The sequence below is a fragment of the Schistocerca cancellata genome, chromosome 11 (assembly GCF_023864275.1).
Source record: "Schistocerca cancellata isolate TAMUIC-IGC-003103 chromosome 11, iqSchCanc2.1, whole genome shotgun sequence".
Classification (NCBI taxonomy): Eukaryota; Metazoa; Arthropoda; class Insecta; order Orthoptera; family Acrididae; genus Schistocerca; species Schistocerca cancellata.
In genome coordinates this window covers 91,125,660-91,145,847 of record NC_064636.1, presented here as the reverse complement: position 1 = coordinate 91,145,847, position 20,188 = coordinate 91,125,660, and the positions used below count along the sequence as shown (strand labels likewise).

The window sequence follows — 20,188 nt, the reverse complement described above, 5'->3', positions numbered from 1 at the left end:
AAAGTTATCGAAAGTTGTTCTTTGTGGCTTATATCTGGAGTACAGTCAGCTATGATTGCATAATACTTTGAACCCTTTATGCGGGATACGATTGTAGACATAACGTGTGATGCCATGAGTTCTATTAATTCATTTTGTATATTTTTGCCTCAATAATGGTCAGCCAAATCACCACTCAATGCCAGTCTGACGTGCTCTTCCATGATTGGATCAAACTTTGCCAATAACTGTACAAGACCTAAGAATTTTCCATTATTTGGGGTAAATAATTTATCTGATAACCCTCTAAATGCCGTATTATTTTCAGCCAAATACAAAGTAATGTGCATCAATCTTTGAAGCACATTGCTCCATCGTAAACTTTCTTTAGAAATTAGCTTTTGTTCTTCCTTGTCAATAGTTAATCCAGCTTTAAACCTGATTTCAGCTTCAGTCCATTGAGTAAATGCTTTTTTGTGGTTAGGACTATTTTCATGCAGTTTCAGAGCTTCACTTAAATGTTTCCAATTTCTGAAACCCACAGTGGTAGTCAAATTAGTAGTTGATTTTAAATCAAACAGTCGACAACAAAAGCAAAAGACACTGTCGTTTGATACAGAATAAACTAGCCACCGTCGTCTGATAGTTTCTTCGTTTGATAGTTTTCTTGTGTAATGAGTTGAAGAGAAATGACGCCCATTTTCATCTTTTGGAAAGTTATTTAGACATACTTGTGAGGATCCACATATTATAATGCGATCTATATCTCTAGCATTAAGTACTTTTGGCCACGTACCTACATCAGAAACATTGTATTCTTTTATTGCAAGAACGTTGATACTTTCATTGACCACAGATGTCATGTGTTGATTTTGACTTGGAGAAATATCAGAGGATTCATGCAAAGATGTACTTCGCTGGTCAATTTGATCACCTTCAATAGGTGATTGTATATTTTTTGTGTATAATTGTTCACAGTCTGAAGAAATATTTGCTGATACATGGACTTTTGATTCAATATCTGAAGTATTTGCCTTAGAATTTCCTTTAAGGTACTTATAAATATTCATGTGCTTTTCAGTTTCTTCAAGAACTTTTTCTTTTTCAGCTTTTCTTTTCCGATTTTCTGAACCAGAAAGCTTTTTTTAATCATTTCCTTCTCTCCTGGCATGATTTAATAATTTGACAAATTATTGCTTGGACACTGCTCTATTTCGCGACCACAATATTCGATCTATAACAAATAAAGAAATTCACCTATCAGTAGACGTAACTAGAAAAAAACCTGAACTGAAAGATAAAAATGTTTTTCGCACTTACCAGAAAATTAAAATGTTGACACAGTCACGACACTCGTTTCACTCACAATTATTCAGCCACGAAAACATAACCGCTGCCTCCGACTCTTACTGACAATTACTGACATGCGGGTGCAAATCGTAGCGCTGCCAACATATGCAGTCTAACAAACATTGTGTGGCGCTGTATTATTTCAGTACGTTAGGGGAGAATTCTCTATGAATGAAGTGCACGCATTGCATGATCTATTAATTAATGTACATGAGTCATTAAGTCACAAATATTCGATATAAATACATTCGTATTAATTAAATCATAATGTAATGTATATTTCACAGTCTATTTTCTTTTATTTGGAGCGACCGGTAGTTTCTGTTGTGAACGAGAGATGGTGCGGCTGCATGGGCTCTTCCTTGTTGCAGTTCTTGAAACAAATAAGAGAGGCGCTTTGGTAGAGCCCGTGCTAGCCCGCGTCAAACATGGATGGTTGCAGACAATACGAAGATTGCATTCAGCATGATTTCTCTTCTGCTACCCCGAATTCATCGCGCATTCGTGAGATTAGTGACGTATGTTGAATGAGACTGAATAATATTTTAGTTTCGCGAAATGGGTGATTGTAAATTGTAATTTTTTTTTTTTACATGCGTTTAGTACGTGGGGCCCCGGTGCCCTGGGCGACCGCCCGGGTCGCCCCACCCTAAAGCCGGCGCTGGGAGCACTGAATGTTAATGAAATATCTTGCGATTGTACACGTTGGGGGAAGGGGTGGGGGACAGAAGAAGAGGCAAAAGAGAGATACTTGTTTTATCAAATAAAATTTTTTTATCTTATAAAGTTTCTCCTTTCAGTTGCAAGACGGGAATATTTATCTTTTCTAATGTGCATGTTTAAAAAAGTTTAAGCTCAGCAGTATTTTCGGTGTATGAAGCTATTTTGTTTCCTGTTTAGAATTCCTTTCGTTGAAAACAACTGTAATCTAATAATTGGCAACAGTTGAACATTTACACAGGTAAATTAGTTCACATTTCCATTGACGATGTCAAACGAAAATAAATAAATAAATAAAAGAAACGAGTTAATTGTAAGGGGGTTGGGGGTAAGTTTCGACAACAAAATGGATCAAGTAAATATAGTTACTCGAATGTAAAATTTCCGAAGCTTCCAATGGGGCAAAGCGTTTTCTCGTATTGATCTACGTTTGTTTCGACAGGATTCAGTAATACAGAACTATGATCTTCATTTGTAGCTGTACGATAGTAAGAAAATCTTTCATCTAAATAAAACTGCAGAATCCAAAACAATACCAAACATTTTATCCAAAAATAAGAGATTTATAGTGATAAGCACGCCCAGGCGCTTCTGCCTGCAACAGACCTGGCGTTCACCGTGCGTAGCTGACGTGACGTCACCAACAAGCGCCGAGGCCTTCCTTTGAGTCGGTGTTGGTATACCACGTTAGAGCCCCACGTACCGTATGCACAAGTCGCATCGTCCCTGAGCGTTCAGCAGCACGTTGAACTTGGCACGCTCGATGTAAACGTCCGACAGCACGGTCCTTGTGCCGACGGCTTAAGGGGCACATAAACAGTAGCATCAATACACAGTACACCCCTTCTGACAGCAAAGCAGACATAAATTCTCACACGTAAACAATTGTAAAGATGCCAAGTGGGATACTATGACGGACTGCCCTTAGCATCTTCTGTCTTCGGTTGCAATACGGGAATAGCTCCTGCATTCCCTGGAGAACAAGTAAATTCCCATTTCGTGTTCCATATGTGTTCTGTTGGCAAGAGATCCCTACGTCTTTCAGGCCAGGATAGTTGTCGTACACTGTGAAGGGAATGTTGCGTTATGGCAGCCGTATGTGGATGTGTCTTGTCCTGCTGAAAAAGCACTTCACCTCCTTGTCAAAGAAACGTCAGTAGCACGGGGATAACAGCCTCTGCAATGTAGCAGGCACTGGTCGCTTTACCGTGCGTAAACACCAACTGTATACATGAGTTGTAACTGATGGCTTGCCGGCCGCGGTGGTCTAGCGGTTCTAGGCGCTCAGTCCGGAACCGCGCGACTGCTACGGTCGCAGGTTCGAATCCTGCCTCGGGCATGGACGTGTGTGATGTCCGTAGGTTAGTTAGGTTTATTTAGTTCTAAGTTCTAGGGGACTGATGACCACAGATGTTAAGGCCCATAGTGCTCAGAGCCATTTTAAGGGGCTCCGGAAAGGCTCAAAATCATGAAAAGTTCAATTTTTACTTTTTTGCGTTTTCTTAATCTGCAGACTATTACCTTTTAATAGATATATAATTTATTAAATTCCGAAGACTACAACTATTTTTAAGTTTTTTTTTTAAATGTGTTCTACATGGGCGTGACCCACTGTGGCGCTGTTAAACTGCTGTCAAATGGTGTTATTATTAACGTCCGTGTTCATCAGGTACATTTTAGTGATGTGAGATAAAGTATGTGTTGTGGCTAACCTGTGACGGTTCAATATATATCACTGGTGTGATTGTCGATTGTTTGATGTTTATTTACTCTGTCGTTATCTCGAAAATATTCGTAATTAATTATGTTTCTTGAGTCTCTGTTTTGTTGAAGTATAATAATGAGTAAAAGTAAAGTTATTAGAAATCCTCTGAAGGCTTTTAAGAAAAGGAGATATGTTGGAAAGCCAAAGGTATGTGTTATTACTGTAAACAATAAAGACGATAACCAAGTGAGTGAACCTAACTTGCTTTAGACAAGGAACGCCTTCGGGCTGCAGACAGGGCTGTAAAGAGTCTAGAAATACAAGCAAGAGTAAACAGGAGGAGGAACAAGAGGAAGCTGGAGGAGGAGTTTGCAGAGGATGAAGATAATCCATCCTATGGACCTGGAATGCACTAAAAAGTTAATCCAATCTTTGTCGCTCGATTCCCAAAACTTTTATTTTCTCATACTAATTACATGTTTTCTAAGGATCTTCCAAACATATTTGTTTCAAACTTTCAGTAAATGTTACACAGTACCTTCTGCATAATTTAACACAGCCTTTTTCCAAAAAACTGTATATTTTTGAATATATAAATAAAAAATTGCAAAAAAATGTTGTGAATTTTCATTACAATTGAAAAAAAAATCATCTTTATTAACTGAACTAAAATTTTGTAAAATCGCTGTGTTAAGTTGTAGCCCATATTCCAATAAATAATCTGTAAAAAGTTCAACTTCGTACCTCAAATACTTTGTGAGGAAAGATGTAATTTATAAGCGTTATTTTAACAGTGCAAGTATAGGGCGTTCCGGAGCCCCTTAACTGATGGCTTCCATACCGTGAAGCTTAGGTTGGGATCTGTGTGTTGCGGCAGAATGCACTCCGGACTAGGCTGCCCAGCAGGTCTCCGACGTACAAACATACGTCCATCACTCACACCGGAGCAGAACCTACTGTCATCACTGAAGATGACAGAGCAGCACACCATTCTTGTGTCGACTCTTCCACGACCCCAGACCACAGAGTCGGTGGTAGCCTGGCCACACGCGCACGTTGTCTCAATGCTGCTGCAAGCAGACGGCTTGCAGTAGTCCGTGATGTCAGAGCAGATACGACACGTGCCCGGATTTCGTAACCTCGACGATGCAGGGTCTGCCTCCGCCACTCCCACAGTGTGTCCACCCCGACGTGCATCTTTACCGGGTGGACGTCTGCAAACTCGCCTGACGGTATGAGAATGTTCCACACACCACAGCTTAAAACACCGACACATCACCGATACTATTCTTCACGTAGCTCAGGGTTCAGAGGTACGAGGGTCACTCCAAAAGAAATCCACACTATTATTTTAATCGATCTTTTAGTCTATATGTTTGAAAGTTTTACAGTGTGTAGATACATCCTTTAGGAACAACATTTTCATTTCTCCACATAATTTCCATCCCTCTCAACTGCCTTACGCCATCTCGGAACCAGGGCCTGTATACCCGCAGGGTAAAATTCTGGACCGACCTGTTGGAGCCACTATTTGGCAGCGTGCACAAGGGAGTCATCATCTTCAAACCTTGTTCCACGAAGGCAGTCTTTCAGTTTCCCAAAGAGATGACAGTCACATGGAGCCAGGTCAGGACTGTAAGGTGGGTGTGTCAGTGTTGTCCATCCGAGTTTTGTGATCGCTTCCACGGTTTTTTGACTGACATGTGGCCGTGCATTGCCGTGCAACAGCAAAACATCCTGCTTTTGCCAATGTGGTCGAACACGACTCAGCCGAGCTTGAAGTTTCGTTAGTGTCGTCAAATATGCATCAGAATTTATGGTGGTTCCATAACCACTCTGGTTTCTGGTGAAAAATGAGGGAGCCATCTTTCATCACCTGTCACAATTCTTCCAAGAAATTCATCTCCACCATTCTCATACTGTTCCAAAAGTTCGCTACGTACCGTTTTTCTTGTTTCTCTGTGAGCCACTGTCAACATCCTGGGATCCCACCGGGCACAAACCTTTTTTAACGCCAACACTTTCAGTATTCTGCAAACACTTCCTTCCCCTATCCCAACGTAGAGTCACAATTCGTTCACTGTGATGCGTCTGTCAGCAGTCACCAATTCGTTAACTCTCTGCACATTGTCTGGAGTGTGTGCAGTACGAGGCCTGCCACTGCGAGGACAATCCTCAATATTGCCGTGCCCGCTTTCATCGCGTCACCTGCTTGCCCACCGACTAACTGTACTGCGATCGACTGCAGCATCTCCGTACCCCTTTTTCAACCTATTGTGGATGTTTCCCACTGTCTCGTTTTCACAGCACAGGAATTCTATGACAGTACGTTGCTTCTGACGAACGTCAAGTGCAGCAGCCATCTTGAAGACGTGCTGTGACGGCGCCACTCACGGGAACAGGTTGAACTAAGTTTGAAAACAAGCGGGAAGGATGCATCTACACACTGTATAACTTTCACACATGCAGAATGAAAACTGTATTTTAACAAACAAAAAAAAAAGTGTGCATTTCTTTTGTAGTGACCCTTGTAGTTTACAGGAACAGTTCGTCGATTGACGGTCATGTTTGGGTTTGCTTATGCTCGTGCAGGATGTACTGAACAGCACTTCTTGCCAGACGGCTGCAGTGTTGTCACTGCAGAACTGGTAGCCATCTCTCGCACTCCGCACCTGCAACTAAGAGTTGTTCCTCATTTGTAGCGACTCCTTGTGCGCCTTACAAGTTTTTGACCGGTGCTGTCCTCGCCATCCTTTTGTGATGGCCATTCGAGAGTCCTCGTCCTCAAATAATATTGTCAGTGGCCTGCGTACGGATCCTGGGACGTGTCGGAATCCCGGGAAATGGACTTGCCAACAGTCTTGCCAAAGAGGCTACTCGTGAACCGAGTCTGGGGATAGCATATCGGAATCTTATCTTTGATTAATATTTTGCTGCAAAGTTTTTGGGCTCTGAGTATGGAATGGTCCTCCCTTACTGTACCGAACAAATTACGTACAGTAAAGGAGATGACGAATGTACGGCAGTTCTCCACGCGAACCTCTTGTGAGGACTCCGTTGTCATTTGCCGGCTCAGCATCGGCCGTACTCAGCTGACTCACTGTCACCTCCTATGTCGCGAGGACCCACCTGTGTCACTGTGCTACACACTGGACTGTGGGCTACATCTTGTTGGACTGTCCAAATTTAGCCACCATCAGACAGACTTAGGTAACAGCGCCTCACCTCTAGTTTTAAGTTTTGTTCAAGATGGGGGTTTTTATCACTCATTCTAAGGGTGGGCATGGTCCATCTTTCCCAGACCTTCACCCTACCTGCATTTTAACTCTTTCTTGCTCCCTCCGGTGCTGTCTGTCCGACTTGTTGTTCATCATTTCACCATCTCTGTTTTTCTTGCCTGGCGGTTTTAGACTGGAGTTTTTAGTGTGTGGCAGACTGGCTGGCTCATCCCTTTTTTATTCTTGCAATCAGCCAGCCCAGGCCATCTGCTACACTACTGGCCGTTAAAATTGCTAGACCAAGAAGAAATGCAGATGATACACAGGTATTCATTGGACAGATATATTATACTAGAACTGACATGTCATTACATTTTCAAATTTGGATGCATATATCCTGATAAATCAGTACCCAGAACAACCGCCTAATAACGGCCTTGATACGCCTGGGCATTGAGTCAAACAGAGATTGGATGGCGTGTACAGGTAAGGCTGCCCATGCAGATTCAACACGATACCACAGTTCATCGAGAGTAGTGACTGGCGTATTGTGACGAGCCAGATACTCGGCCACCATTGACCAGACGTTTTCAGTTGGTGAGAGATCTGAAGAATGTGCTGGCCAGGGCAGCAGTGGAACATTTTCTGTATCCAGAAAGGCCCGTACAGGACCTGCAACTTGCGGTCGTGCATTATCCTGCTGAAGGGATCGAATGAAGGGTAGAGCCACGGGTCGTAAGACATCTGAAATGTAAGGTCCACTGTTCAAAGAGCCGTCAGTGCGAACAAGAGGTGACCGAGACATGTAACCACTGACACCCCATACCATCATGCCAGGTGATACGGCAGTATGGCAATGACGAATACACGCTTCCGATGTGTGTTCACTGCGATGTCGCCAAACACGGATGCGACCATCGTGATGCTGTAAACAGAACCGGGATTCATCCAAAAAAAATGACGTTTTGCCATTCGTGCACCCAGGTTCGCCGTTGAGTACACCATCGCAGGCGCTCCTGTCTGTGATACAGCGTCAAGGGTAACTGCAGCCGTGGTCTCTGAGCTGATAGTCCGTGCTGCTGCAAACGTCGTCGAACTGTTCGTGCAGACGGTTGTTGTCTTGCAAACGTCACCATCTGTTGACTCAGGGATTGAGACGTGGCTGCACGATCCATTACAGCCGTACGGGTAAGATGCCTGTCATCTCAACTGCTAATGATACGAAGCCGTTGGGATCCAGCACAGCATTCCGTATTACCCTACTGAACCCACCGATTCCATATTCTGGTAACAGTCATTAGATCTCGACCAATGCGAGCAGCAATGTTGTGATACAATAAACCGCGATCGCGATAGGCTACAATCTGACTTATATCAAAGTCGGAACTGACGGTATGCATTTCTCCTCCTTACACGAGGCATCCCAACAAAATTTCACCAGGCAACTCTGTGTGAGAAATCGGTTGGAAACTTTTCTCATGTCAGCACTTTGTAGGTGTCGCCACCGGTACCAACCTTGTGTGAATGCTCTGAAAAGCTAATCATTTGCATATCACAGCATCTTCTTCCTGTTGGATAAATTTCACGTCTGTAGCACGTCATCTTCATGGTGTAGCAATTTTAGTGGCCAGTAGTGTATATTGTTTTAACATCTTTTACCACTTTCTTCCTTTTAGTTCACGTTTTCACATTTGGCATGCTTCTTTCGTGTTCTCCTTCAGTGTGGCTACACGTTTAGTTTTACATATATTGTTCCTTCTCCAGATTTCAGGCAATAGGATATTTTTGGTATATGATTTTCATCCAGGAACTGCGTGACTGTAGGAAAAGGGACTGATAACCAAACAGTTTAGTACCTTTAATCCACAAACCAACCGACCAACCAGTGACTGACACATTGCGCCCAACACGTGCTGTAATCCATCAGTACACCCATCCAGCTTCCGCAGGCCCACAGTGTGACTGTTCAAATGGCTGAAGCTATTCAGCAGGAGAACACTCAGTGCAGCTCGGTTGTAGCCAAGAATGAATGTCGCAAACACTGTTCACCTATAAATCCAGCGCATTACTGCCTGCGTTGACAAAATAGAGGGCATACAGGCGAGCCTCTGGAGCACCATCTGATTGCTGACGACGCTGGCGAATAAATCACTGACACTACAATCCTTCAATACGCACACATTATACACTGGTGACAGTAAATGCAGTTGATTGGCAGCTCCATGGAGTGTTCTGTGCACCACGACCAAATAGTGGATAGAATTGGAAGGAGAATCAGCATTGGTCGTATTTTTTTTATTTATTTATTTATTTATTTATTTATTTTTGTTATTCTCTGCAAAATCGATATTCAGTCACTTAGTGACCATCCTCAGTGCTGTAATATACAGTAAAATTGGTAGGCACTGGTATCGACAAGCTTAGAGTGATCGCAGTGACCAAAAATCGATTTTGCGAAGAATAAAACAAGAAACAAAAAATACACCAATGCTGATTCTCCTTCCAATTCTATACTAAATGCAGTTCTTTAGGCTGCAACATTTTTTTAATGTAATTTTTTAGAACTTCACTTTGCCCCCACCCCTTTTTGGATACTTGGATACATTCCTGTGAATGCTCATCCTGGTCACAGCATTTAGAATAATGTATTCTTCTTCCTTGCAGGACATTTTCATGCACGTGTCAAACCGGCTAGATTTCGGCCACCTGGTGGACCCGGACACGTTCGACACGTCGAAGACGAACCCGGAGGTCTACCAGATCTTCGAGAACAGGTGGGACTGGGAGCAGCGCTACATCCACGCCAACTACACCGAGAACTTCAACCCCAACAACACGGCCCAGCAGGTGAGGGCAGGCATTGCTGTGGTACCGAGTTTCTGTACCTGTTTTTATTTATTTATATTCTCTTTGCTGGGAAGAACATTTAATTCAAATAACTCCTTTACGGGTCTTAATTGGTAGTAGATTCCCTGCTACTACCGATTAATACGTTATATTATATTACGTGTGTCATATGATATGAACCCAAATAAAATACACTTTTTGTGGCCTGGGGGCCAAAGTCAGCCTGTATTCCAAGCCAGAAGTGGGTAGTTCCATTTAAGTTTGTTTGCAGGCCATACTTTGAGAGCAGTGTCTGCAGCAGCCGATAGGATGTATGGGAGAAGTGTCGTGTGATGCTGGGGGATGTGAGTGGAGTGTGAGTTGAAGGGGTGGCTTGCTCAATGCATCTGGCTTCCGAACCATATATAATAGCTTGGTCAAGTACGGGACAGTGGGCAATTTATAGTATACTGGCTGTCGACCTTTTAAACTTTTGCAAATGTTTTAGCAGATTGTAGACCACATTGTATTACATGTTCACGTACAGTATGAGGATTTTCTTTTATACACATGCTACTTGTGGATTTTAATTATTTTTACTAAGGATAGTATGAGGAACAGAAGTTGGAGCTTCACTTCTATAGCCCATAGCTTTTACTAGCCAGATAGCAGTTTCTGAGAGGTGCCAGTCAGGTGTACACAGCGGCTTGGCACACAGGCTAGGAAATACATGCAACAGTAAAGTAATGAGACTGAAGTGAAAAAAAATGTTGCTTACCGTTTTAGTCAAGTTTAGTGTCGTCTCCTTCAATGTAATTCCCTTCTGATTGCACACCCTTTTTCCAATGTTTCTGCCATTGATGGTAACATTTCTGGAACTCATCTTGTGTAATATCCTCCAAAACCCTCGTCACAGCTTTTTGGACACCTTGTGTTGTTTGAAAATGGTGTCCCCTGACCGCCGTTTTGACTCTTGGGAATAGAAAAGAAGTCACACGGAGCGATATCTGGTGAATAACTGTGGTAGTACTGATATTTGCTTTGAGGTTAAAAATTACTGTAGTGGCAGAGCAGTATGGGATATTGCATTATAGTGATGCAGAATCCAATTATCAGCAATGTTGGCACAGACACGAAAACCTCTGTTATGAAGTCTTTCTAAAATTTCTTTGTCGTAATATTGGTTAACTGTTTGTCCAGGAGGCACTCACTCTTTATGAACAATTCCCTTGGAATCAAAGAAGCACACAAGCATTCATTTCACTTTTGACTTTGACATGCAAGCTTTTTTTGGTCTGGGTGGTCCCTTTGAGCATCTTTGCGAACTTTGGCGTCTTGTCTCTGGATCGTACTGAAAAAACCAACTTTAATCACCAGTGATAACACAGGTCAACAATTCTGGATTGATTTCCGTTTGCTCTAACAGATCGGCTGCCACATTTTTCCGTGTTACTCACTGTTGTGGTATGAGATTTTTGGGGACCATTTTTGCACAAATCTTTCTCATACTGAGATCTTCAGTTATTATTAGACGAACCGTTTCTCAATTGATGTTCAGTTCTTCTGCAATCATTTCCACGGATAATCTTCGATCAGATCGTACGAGGTAACGCACCCTGGCCAAGTTGACAACCGTCCGTGAGGTTGATGGTCATCCACTGCGGTCTTAATCTTCAACATTCGTTCTGCCTTCACTACACATGTTATGCCAAAAAAAAAAAAAAATACTTGAGCTCTTTACATAACCTTCTGAAGCTTACCGTAAGTTGTCGGCGCATTTTCACCCAATTTAACGCAAAAAGAAATGGCATACCGTTGTGCAATATTATGCGGTTCCATTTCCGTAATGAGAGACACAAACACATGTTAACTTATTATTATTACAGCACAAGTCATGACTGAGCAGTTGCACTGATGTGCCACTTGGACTAGAACCAGCTTATAGACCGAGGTCAAAGATATTGTGCCTACACAAGTGTGCAGGGTTGCCACATCTTGCAAACGAAATCAGTCTCATTACTTTATTGTCGCACCTTGTAATATTATATGTTGCTTTTATGATAGATTTCAATGTTGTCAAGTGAGTGTCACACACGATGTTTTGTAACTGTTATAAATGAAGTGTGTCCGGAAAGTAAGAACCATTCCATTTTACTGCTACTGCAGCACTAATGTCACAGTTCAAATTCGCACTCATCTCTCTATTTATTTGTCTTCCCATTGACCCTATTACAGCCGGTTTGTGTTGTGTTTGCATTTGCGAGTGATCAAAATTTTTAAGATATTCCCTGAGTCTGGTGACTCTGAAGCTTGCCCTGTAATGTGGTTTTTGAATGCAGAGAATGTTAAGCCAGCTGAAAGTCATCATCAGCTTGTAGAGATTTGTGGTGGAAATGTAATAACTGATCTAATAGTGAGGAAATGGGTGAGACAATTCAGCGATGGACGAATCAGTGTTCTTGACAAAGCACGTAGAGGATAGCCTTCTGTTGACAGTGGTGGTTTGGTTGAGAAAGTGAATGACAAAATATGTGAAAACAGACAGTTCACAACATGAATGCTTTGTGATGAGTATCCACAAACTTCAAAGACTGTTTTGCTAGAGATTGTCACATATTGCCTAAATTTTTGCAAATTGTGTTCCCGCCAGGTTCCTAAATTGCCTGCAGTTGTTCACAAAATGAAGTGACTTAGCAGTGTTTTGACATTTCTTATCCAATACAGTAATGAAGGAGATGAATTCTTAAACAGAATTGTGACTGGTGATGAAACTTAGGTTTGTCATATCGCTCCAGAAGCAAAATAACAGTTGACGGAGTGGAGGCACTCTCGATCCCCCAAAAAAACAAAAATTCAAAATAATGTTGTCAGCACAAAAAAAAAGAAAAAAATTAATCACGTGCACTGTGTTCTGGAAGAGATACGACATTCTGGTTACAAGTAAAAAAAAAAATGTGGAATGCGCAATCGAGACATTGTGTTGCTTCTTGACATAACTCATCCCTATTCTGCTCGTGTCACCCAAAACATAAGTCAGCAATTTGGTTGGGAACAGTTCGATCACCCGCTGCACAGTCCCGATCTCACGTCTTCTGACTGCCACTTGTTCTTCAACTTGAAGCACGATTTTGGAGAAAGGCATTTAGACAGCAACAATGACGCAAAAGTAGTGTTCGGCAGTGCCTGCCTTCATTGGAGGCATCTTTCTGTGAAGAGCGCACAGAAAAGTTGGTTTCCCAGTATGACGAATGTCTGAAAATGGTTGCAACTGTGTTGAATAATAGTTTAAGAAATCCTCTTTCTTGTAAAAATAAATTTTTGCTGGAAAAATGTTTTATGAGATTTTTTTCCCAAAATGAAACTTAGTTTATGGACACACCTCATATTTCAGAGCCTCTGCCCAAGAATGGTCTGAAAGATCAACATTGGTAAACAGAATAAAAAATAAAAAAAATATTGCTATATGGACTGCTACTTTGATGTCAAAACTTATTAGCATTCCTGCATGGTTAAGATAGAGTTGTTTATTTGTTCTGGGTAATTGCTACTTCCTCTTTCCCATTTCCTAATTTTCAAAATTTAATTATTGAATATAAAGACAAAAATTCCGTATTGTAACATACTTTGTATAAATTTTCAGTTCTCTGAGACTGTTGATGTGTGTGCAAGTTGCATTTGTGTGTGTGTGTGTGTGTGTGTGTGTGTGTGTGTGTGTGTGTGTTTGTGTGTACTGCTGACAAAGGCCTTAATGGCCGAAAGCTATAATTGTGTGAATCTTTTTGTTGTGCCTATCGCGACTCAGCATCTCCGCTATATGGTGAGTAACAACTTTCCTTTTCTGGTACTGTTACATTCCATCCTAGATTTTCCATTGTTTGTATAAATTTAATTCTACTAAAAAGGGTTGCCCATAACATAGCTGCGAGTTGTAGTAAGATTACATTTCTAGGTTGTACTCATTACATAACTTACAGTATGCTCCTTCTGTTCGGTTTTGCAGCCGTGTCCAGATGTCTACTGGTTCCCAATTGTGACGCCTCGCTTCTGCAAGGAGTTCATCGAGATCATGGAAGCATTTGGACAGTGGTCTGATGGTACCAACCATGTAAGTGAATATCACAATAAAATCTTCACGGCTTTCTTGTTGCATAAGATCACATTGTGAGTGCGACATTTTGGAAAGGCCAGTTTTACACTTACATTAGATTAGAAGTACTTTTTGTTCTAATAGAGCCATAGCGAAGGGATCCTCTAGACTGTAGAACAAGTCAGAAAACAAGAATGCACAAAAATGCTGACAAAGAAAAACAGATATGTAATCTACTGTCCACAGATCCGAAGTGAAATGGTGCTCATGAATGTGGTAGAAGCAAAAAATTTTAAATAAGTTTTCATTTAAAAGGCAATAACCCGGTCGTCACCAACCATCTAAATGTTCAGTACACTGAGGTGCATTGTAGTGATCGTGTGAGCCCCAACTCGCTTTATTTGTTCATGAGACCCAGAAAATATTAGATACAGGTTCCCAGGTAGATGCCATTTTCCTCGACTTCCGGAAGGCATTTGATACAGTTCCGCACTGTCGCCTGATAAACAAAGTAAGAGCCTATGGAATATCTGGCCAGCTGTGTGGATGGATTGAAGAGTTTTTAGCAAACAGAACACAGCATGTTGTTCTCAATGGAGAGACGTCTACAGACGTTAGAGTGACCTCTGGCATGCCACAGGGGAGTGTTATGGGACCATTGCTTTTCACAATATATATAAATGACCTAGTACATAGTGTCGGAAGTTCCATGTGGCTTTTTGCGTATGTTGCTGTAGTATACAGAGAAGTTGCAGCATTAGAAAATTGCAGCAAAATGCAGGAAGATCTGCAGCGGATAGGCACTTGGTGCAGGGAGTGGCAACTGACCCTTAACATAGACAAATGTAATGTATTGCGAATACATAGAAAGAAGGATCCTTTACTGAATGATTATATGATAACGGAACAAACACTGGTAGCAGTTACTTCTGTAAAATATCTGAGAGTATGCGTACAGAACGATTTGAAGTGGAATGATCTTATAAAATTAATTGTTGGTAAGGCGTGTACCAGATTCATTGAGATTCATTGGGAGAGTCCTTAGAAAATGTAGTCCATCAAAAAAGGAGGTGGCTTACAAAACACTCGTTCGACCTATGCTTGAGTATTGCTCTTCAGTGTGGGATCCGTACCAGGTCGGGCTGACGGAGGAGATAGTGAAGATCCATAGAAGAGCGGCGCATTTCGTCACAGTGTTATTTGGTAACCGTGATAGCGTTACGGAGATGTTTAGCAAACTGAAGTGGCAGACTCTGCAAGAGCGGCGGACTTCATCGCGGTGTAGCTCGCTGTCCAGGTTTTGACAGGGTTCGTTTTTGGATGAGGTATCGAATATATTGCTTCCTCCTACTTATACCTCCCGAGGAGATCACAAATGTAAAATTAGAGAGATTCGAGCGTGCACGGAGGCTTTCCGGCAGTCGTTCTTCCCGCGAACTGAACGCGACTGCAACAGGAAAGGGAGGTAATGACAGTGGCACGTAAAGTGCCATCCGCCACACACCGTTAGGTGGCTTGCGGAGTATAAATGTATATGTAGATGTAACCAAGCGTCATCAAATACAATTACAATTTCACAACATCGACTTTCATTTCATTACTCCATTGAATCTGTACTGAAGACAGATTGTACATAATACTCACATTATTTCATATTACTAATAACATGTACACATTTGTTGATTCTGCTAAGAAATTCATTAAAGAGTTGGAGATGGCCATCAATAAATCCTGTAGGCTCCTCTCAAACTGAACTTTATTAGAAGTTGAACTTCTTACGGCAGCTGGCTAGTTACTGAAAATTTGCGTTTCTGAATAATGAACACCCTGTCTTGAGCAAAGTAAGCAACTTTAAATGTTTGTTAATATTATTCTTATCTCTAGTGCTGATTCCACAATTTGTGCTGTTGGTATGAAAAAGGGTAACATTTCTATCCCACACATTCCTGATAAAAGCTTGACGACGGAGCTTCTTGAGCAGTTGGAGATTTTCATTCATAAATGAAAGTCACCTCATAAAATCCCCAGTGAAAAAACTGAATCACTACCCGCAACTGGAAAGTGAAGAGTGGAGCTAACTTCCAGACAGCGTGTCGTTTGAGTGACCATAACTAAAGCACAAAAATCCCCAAATTTTCCTGCCAAGCCTGCAAAGGAGCCACATTGCTGAATTTGTCTCTCAAATATGCTATTCAATCACAAAAAATAGACTTCCATTCAAAAGATTAATGGCTGCATAGTGTTCATTATTGAAGTAGCAAAAATGCATCAGTCTTTGTTTCATAAGTCTTTAGTCATAAATTCTCACATTGAAAAAGAGACTAAATATTTTTACATCAACAAAAGCAATAAATTTTGGGACAGTATAATGTAACTGTATAAACAAAAATGTCTGGTCGCCAGTTGGCGGCAGGAGAACACGTCCACAAAGGTACTGAAATATGAAAAATATGTAAAACTGTGCCAACCGGTTGCGTAGGTTTTCTATATACTTTGACCAGGTTTCGTCACCTCTGAGGGTGACTTCATCAGAAGGTAAGGTAATTACCTGTGTTTAGGATCTTCTTTCTGATGTCTTTGTACTTTGAGACAGCCTTTGATATATGCAAGCCTCATGAGCCAGCAGCTCCTTCTCGCAGAAGGGCTGAAGGGAAAGGAAGAAGGGTGAAGAAAAAGAGCTAATGAGATTTAGGAAAAGGTGCGTAGCTTAGAAAAGTCACCCAAAACTGTAAGTCAAGGGAGACTTGCCGAATGGGATGAGAAGAAAAAACTGATTGTTGTGGACGGCACAGGATGAGAATAGAATAATCGAAAACCAATATGAGGTTTTTCAAATCTCATCCGGTGCATTCCCCAACAATCAGTCTTTCCTTCTCATCCCGTCTGATAAGTCTCCCCCGACCTGGGATTCTGGGTGACTTTTCCGAACTCTACCCCTTTTCCTAAACCTCGACAGTCCTTTCCCTTCACTCCTCTTCCTGCTGCTTTGACCCTTCTGCCCAAAGAAGGAGCCATTGGTTCCAAAAGCTTGCAAATTTCAATACCTGTATATGTGTGTTCTCCTGCCATCAACTGGTGAGTAGATTTTGTATCCATAAATACCTTTAACAAGTCACAATACCAGAGAAGGAAAGTTGCTACTCACCATATAGCGGAGATGCCGAGTCGCGGTTGGCACAACAAAAAGATTCACACAATTATAGCTTTCAGCCATTAAGGCCTTTGTCAGCAGTAGACACAAATAGACACACACACTCACGCAAACGCAACTTGCGCACACGTCTGCAGTCTCAGAGAATTGAAACTACACTGCGAACAGCAGCACCAGTGCATGATGGGAGTGGTGACTGGCTGGAGGTAAGGAGGAGGCTGGGGCGGGGAGGGGGAGGGATAGTATGGTGGGGGTGGCGGGCAGTGAAGTGCTGCAGGTTAGACGGAGGGTAGGAGAGAAGGTGAGGAGGGGGTAAGTAACGGAAAGGAGAGAAATAAAAGGAAATAAAAATAAATTAAAAGACTGGATGTGGCGGTGATGTGACAGCTGTGTAGTGCTGAAATGGGAACAGGGAGGGGGCCGGATGCATGAGGACAGTGACTAATGAAGGTTGAGGCCAGGAGTGTTACGGATAGAATGTATTACAGGGAAAGTTCCCACCTGCGCAGCTCAGAAAAGCTGCTGTTGGTGGGAAGGATCTGTACGGCACAGGCTGTGAAGCAGTCATCGAGATGAGGGGTATCGTGTTTGGCAGCGTGTTCAGCAACAGGGTGGTCCACTTGTTTTTTGCCTACAGTTTGTCAGTGGCCGTTCGTGCGGACAGACAGCTTGTCGGTTGTCGTGCCTACATAAAATGCAGCACAGTGGTTGCAGCTTAGCTTGTAAATCACATGACTGGTTTCACAAGTAGCCCTGCCTTTGATGGGATAGGTAATGTTAGTGACCGGACTGGAGTAGATGGTGGTAGGAGGGTGTGTGGGACAGGTCTTGCAGCTAGGTCTATTACAGGGGTAAGGGATTGGGAGCAGGGGTTGTGTAAGGACGGACGAGTATATTGTGTAGGTTCGGTGGACGACGGTGGAATACCACGGTAGGAGCGGTGGGAAGGATAGTGGGTAGGACATTTCTCATTTCGGGGCACGACGAGAGGTAGTCGAAACCCTGGCGGAGAATGTAATTCGGTTGCTCCAGTCCCGGATGGTACTGAGTTACGAGGGGAACGCTCCTCTGTGGCCGGACTGTGGTACTTTTTGTCGTGCCTATCGCGACTCGGCATCTCCGCTATATGGTGAGTAGCATCATTCCTTCTCTGGTATTGTTACGTTCCGTCCCTGATTTTCCATTGTTTGATTTTTAACAAGTCAGGCATTACTGGAGGTGGAAAAGTTGGCCCTTTCCCCTGAATGGTCTGTACGTGTATCCTATTTCATTTAATCTGAATGAGTCTACTCAAAACTGTGAGAGGGAAGGAACGCGCATTAAATTTCGGCTTTGGTGTAAACTAGAGGCTGTCTTGGATAGATGTTTCTGTGCTTACTTTCCACATCGGGAGTGATTATAAATCCGAGCTACGAATGACGTCCCCCATTGTCGTGTCAGGAGTTAACCTGTAGGCCGTGCGGTACTTTATTTAGCTGGCCAAATTGGGTCACGAACTCCTGAAACTTCCGTGTGCTACCAGAGATAATGTCAGTGTCTGTGATGGAGGGGTACTGGTTGTGCTGCTGATTCCATTAGAAGGCAAGTAACTAAACTTATTTCTCTGTAGCACATATCTCAGTGTGCAAAGCTTTCATCATCCACCCAATAGAGTGCAGTTTTAAGACTTTGGAGACCAAGCCCGAGAGTAGCTCGTGCCACCACTTTGTGTAAAAAGACCTGCCCCTTGACTGGTGCTTCCTTCAGGTATCAATTTTGAAAACTGTTTCAAAAGAAATCTTAGCAAATGTAACAGCTGCTGTCGTGAATGGCTGAGCCAATATGATCGTACTGACATAATGATGTGCATGTACTCATTACATTCACAATTTGCTGTAATTCTACTACAGACACTTTATGTTTGTTGAGTGAGCAAGAAACTTTGGAAGCTCAAGAGGAAGAAATTGCTCAATAATTCATCTCGCATTGTATTCTTGTGAGTATAATTATGTAAGGCGTGTTTTTTTAAGTAAGCACCATTTTGAAATTAAAAAAAATACGTGGTAAGGTGTCTCAATAATTTTATTTTTACCTGAAAGCCTGTACCTTAATCTACTTTTCTACATAATTTCCATCAACATTGAGGTACTTGTCATAACGTTGTACCAGTTTTTTGAATACCCTCCTCATAGAAGTCTGCCGCTTGACTTGTTAACCACTGCATCACCACTGTTTTGACTTCGTCATCGTCTCGAAGACGCTGACCGCCCAGGTGTTTCTTCAAGTGCAGGAACAGGTGGTAGTCACTGGACGCAAGATTGGGGCTGTATGGAGGATGAACTAGAGTTTCCCATCGAAAAGGTGTAATGAGATCTTTGGTCTGATTCGCTACATGTGGACGGGCATTTGTCTTGCAGCAAAACGATGCCCTCGCTCAACTTCCATGGACTGTTGCTTTGATTCTGGTGCGACATAGGCCACCCATGTTTCATCGCCCGTAACAGTTTGGCTTAAGAAATCATCACCATCGTTGTGGTACCACTCAAGGAAAGTCAATGCACTGTCTAAATGTTGGGTTTTGTGCACATCCGTCAAAATTTTTGGTACCCAACGTGCGCACAATTTTCGGTAATTCCAGTGCTTGGTCGCAATGTCATACAAACCACTACGAGAAACATTAGGAAAGCCATCCCGCAAGGAGGAAATCGTAAAGCGTCTGTTTTCTCTCACCTTATTGTCCACTTCCTGCACCAAACTTTCATTAACGACCGAAGGACGCCCACTCCGTTGTTCATTGTGCACATTTGTGCGGGCACCTTTAAATGCTCTCACCCACTTTCTTACCATTCCATCACTCATTATGTTTTCTCTGTAAACTGCACAGATCTCACAACGAATATCGATCGCTTTTAGGCCTTTAGCACTAAGAAATCTTATAACAGCCCGAACTTCACAGTCAGCGGGACTCACGATTATCGGAGGCATCTTAAACACTCACTACACAACGTAAATGAGGAAGAATCAGATTGTAATGATGTCACTGCATAGATTAAGGTACAGGCTTTCATATAAAAATAAAGTTATTGAGATATCTTAGCACATCTTTTTTTTAAATTTCAAAACGGTACTTACTTAAAAAACACGCCTTGTACTTCCTGTCAAAATTATTTTAA

At 42.3% G+C, this 20,188-nt stretch overlaps 1 protein-coding gene across 1 annotated transcript in view; it reads left to right on the top strand.

Annotated features, from left to right (window-relative positions):
• Positions 1-20,188, top strand: part of LOC126108948 (procollagen-lysine,2-oxoglutarate 5-dioxygenase) — a 466,456-nt gene that overhangs the window by 409,833 nt on the left and 36,435 nt on the right. Inside the window, exons 12-13 of the mRNA XM_049914331.1 lie at positions 9,637-9,819; positions 13,799-13,903. Coding sequence (XP_049770288.1) covers positions 9,637-9,819; positions 13,799-13,903 — 288 coding nt within the window. The remainder of the gene's footprint in view (positions 1-9,636; positions 9,820-13,798; positions 13,904-20,188) is intronic.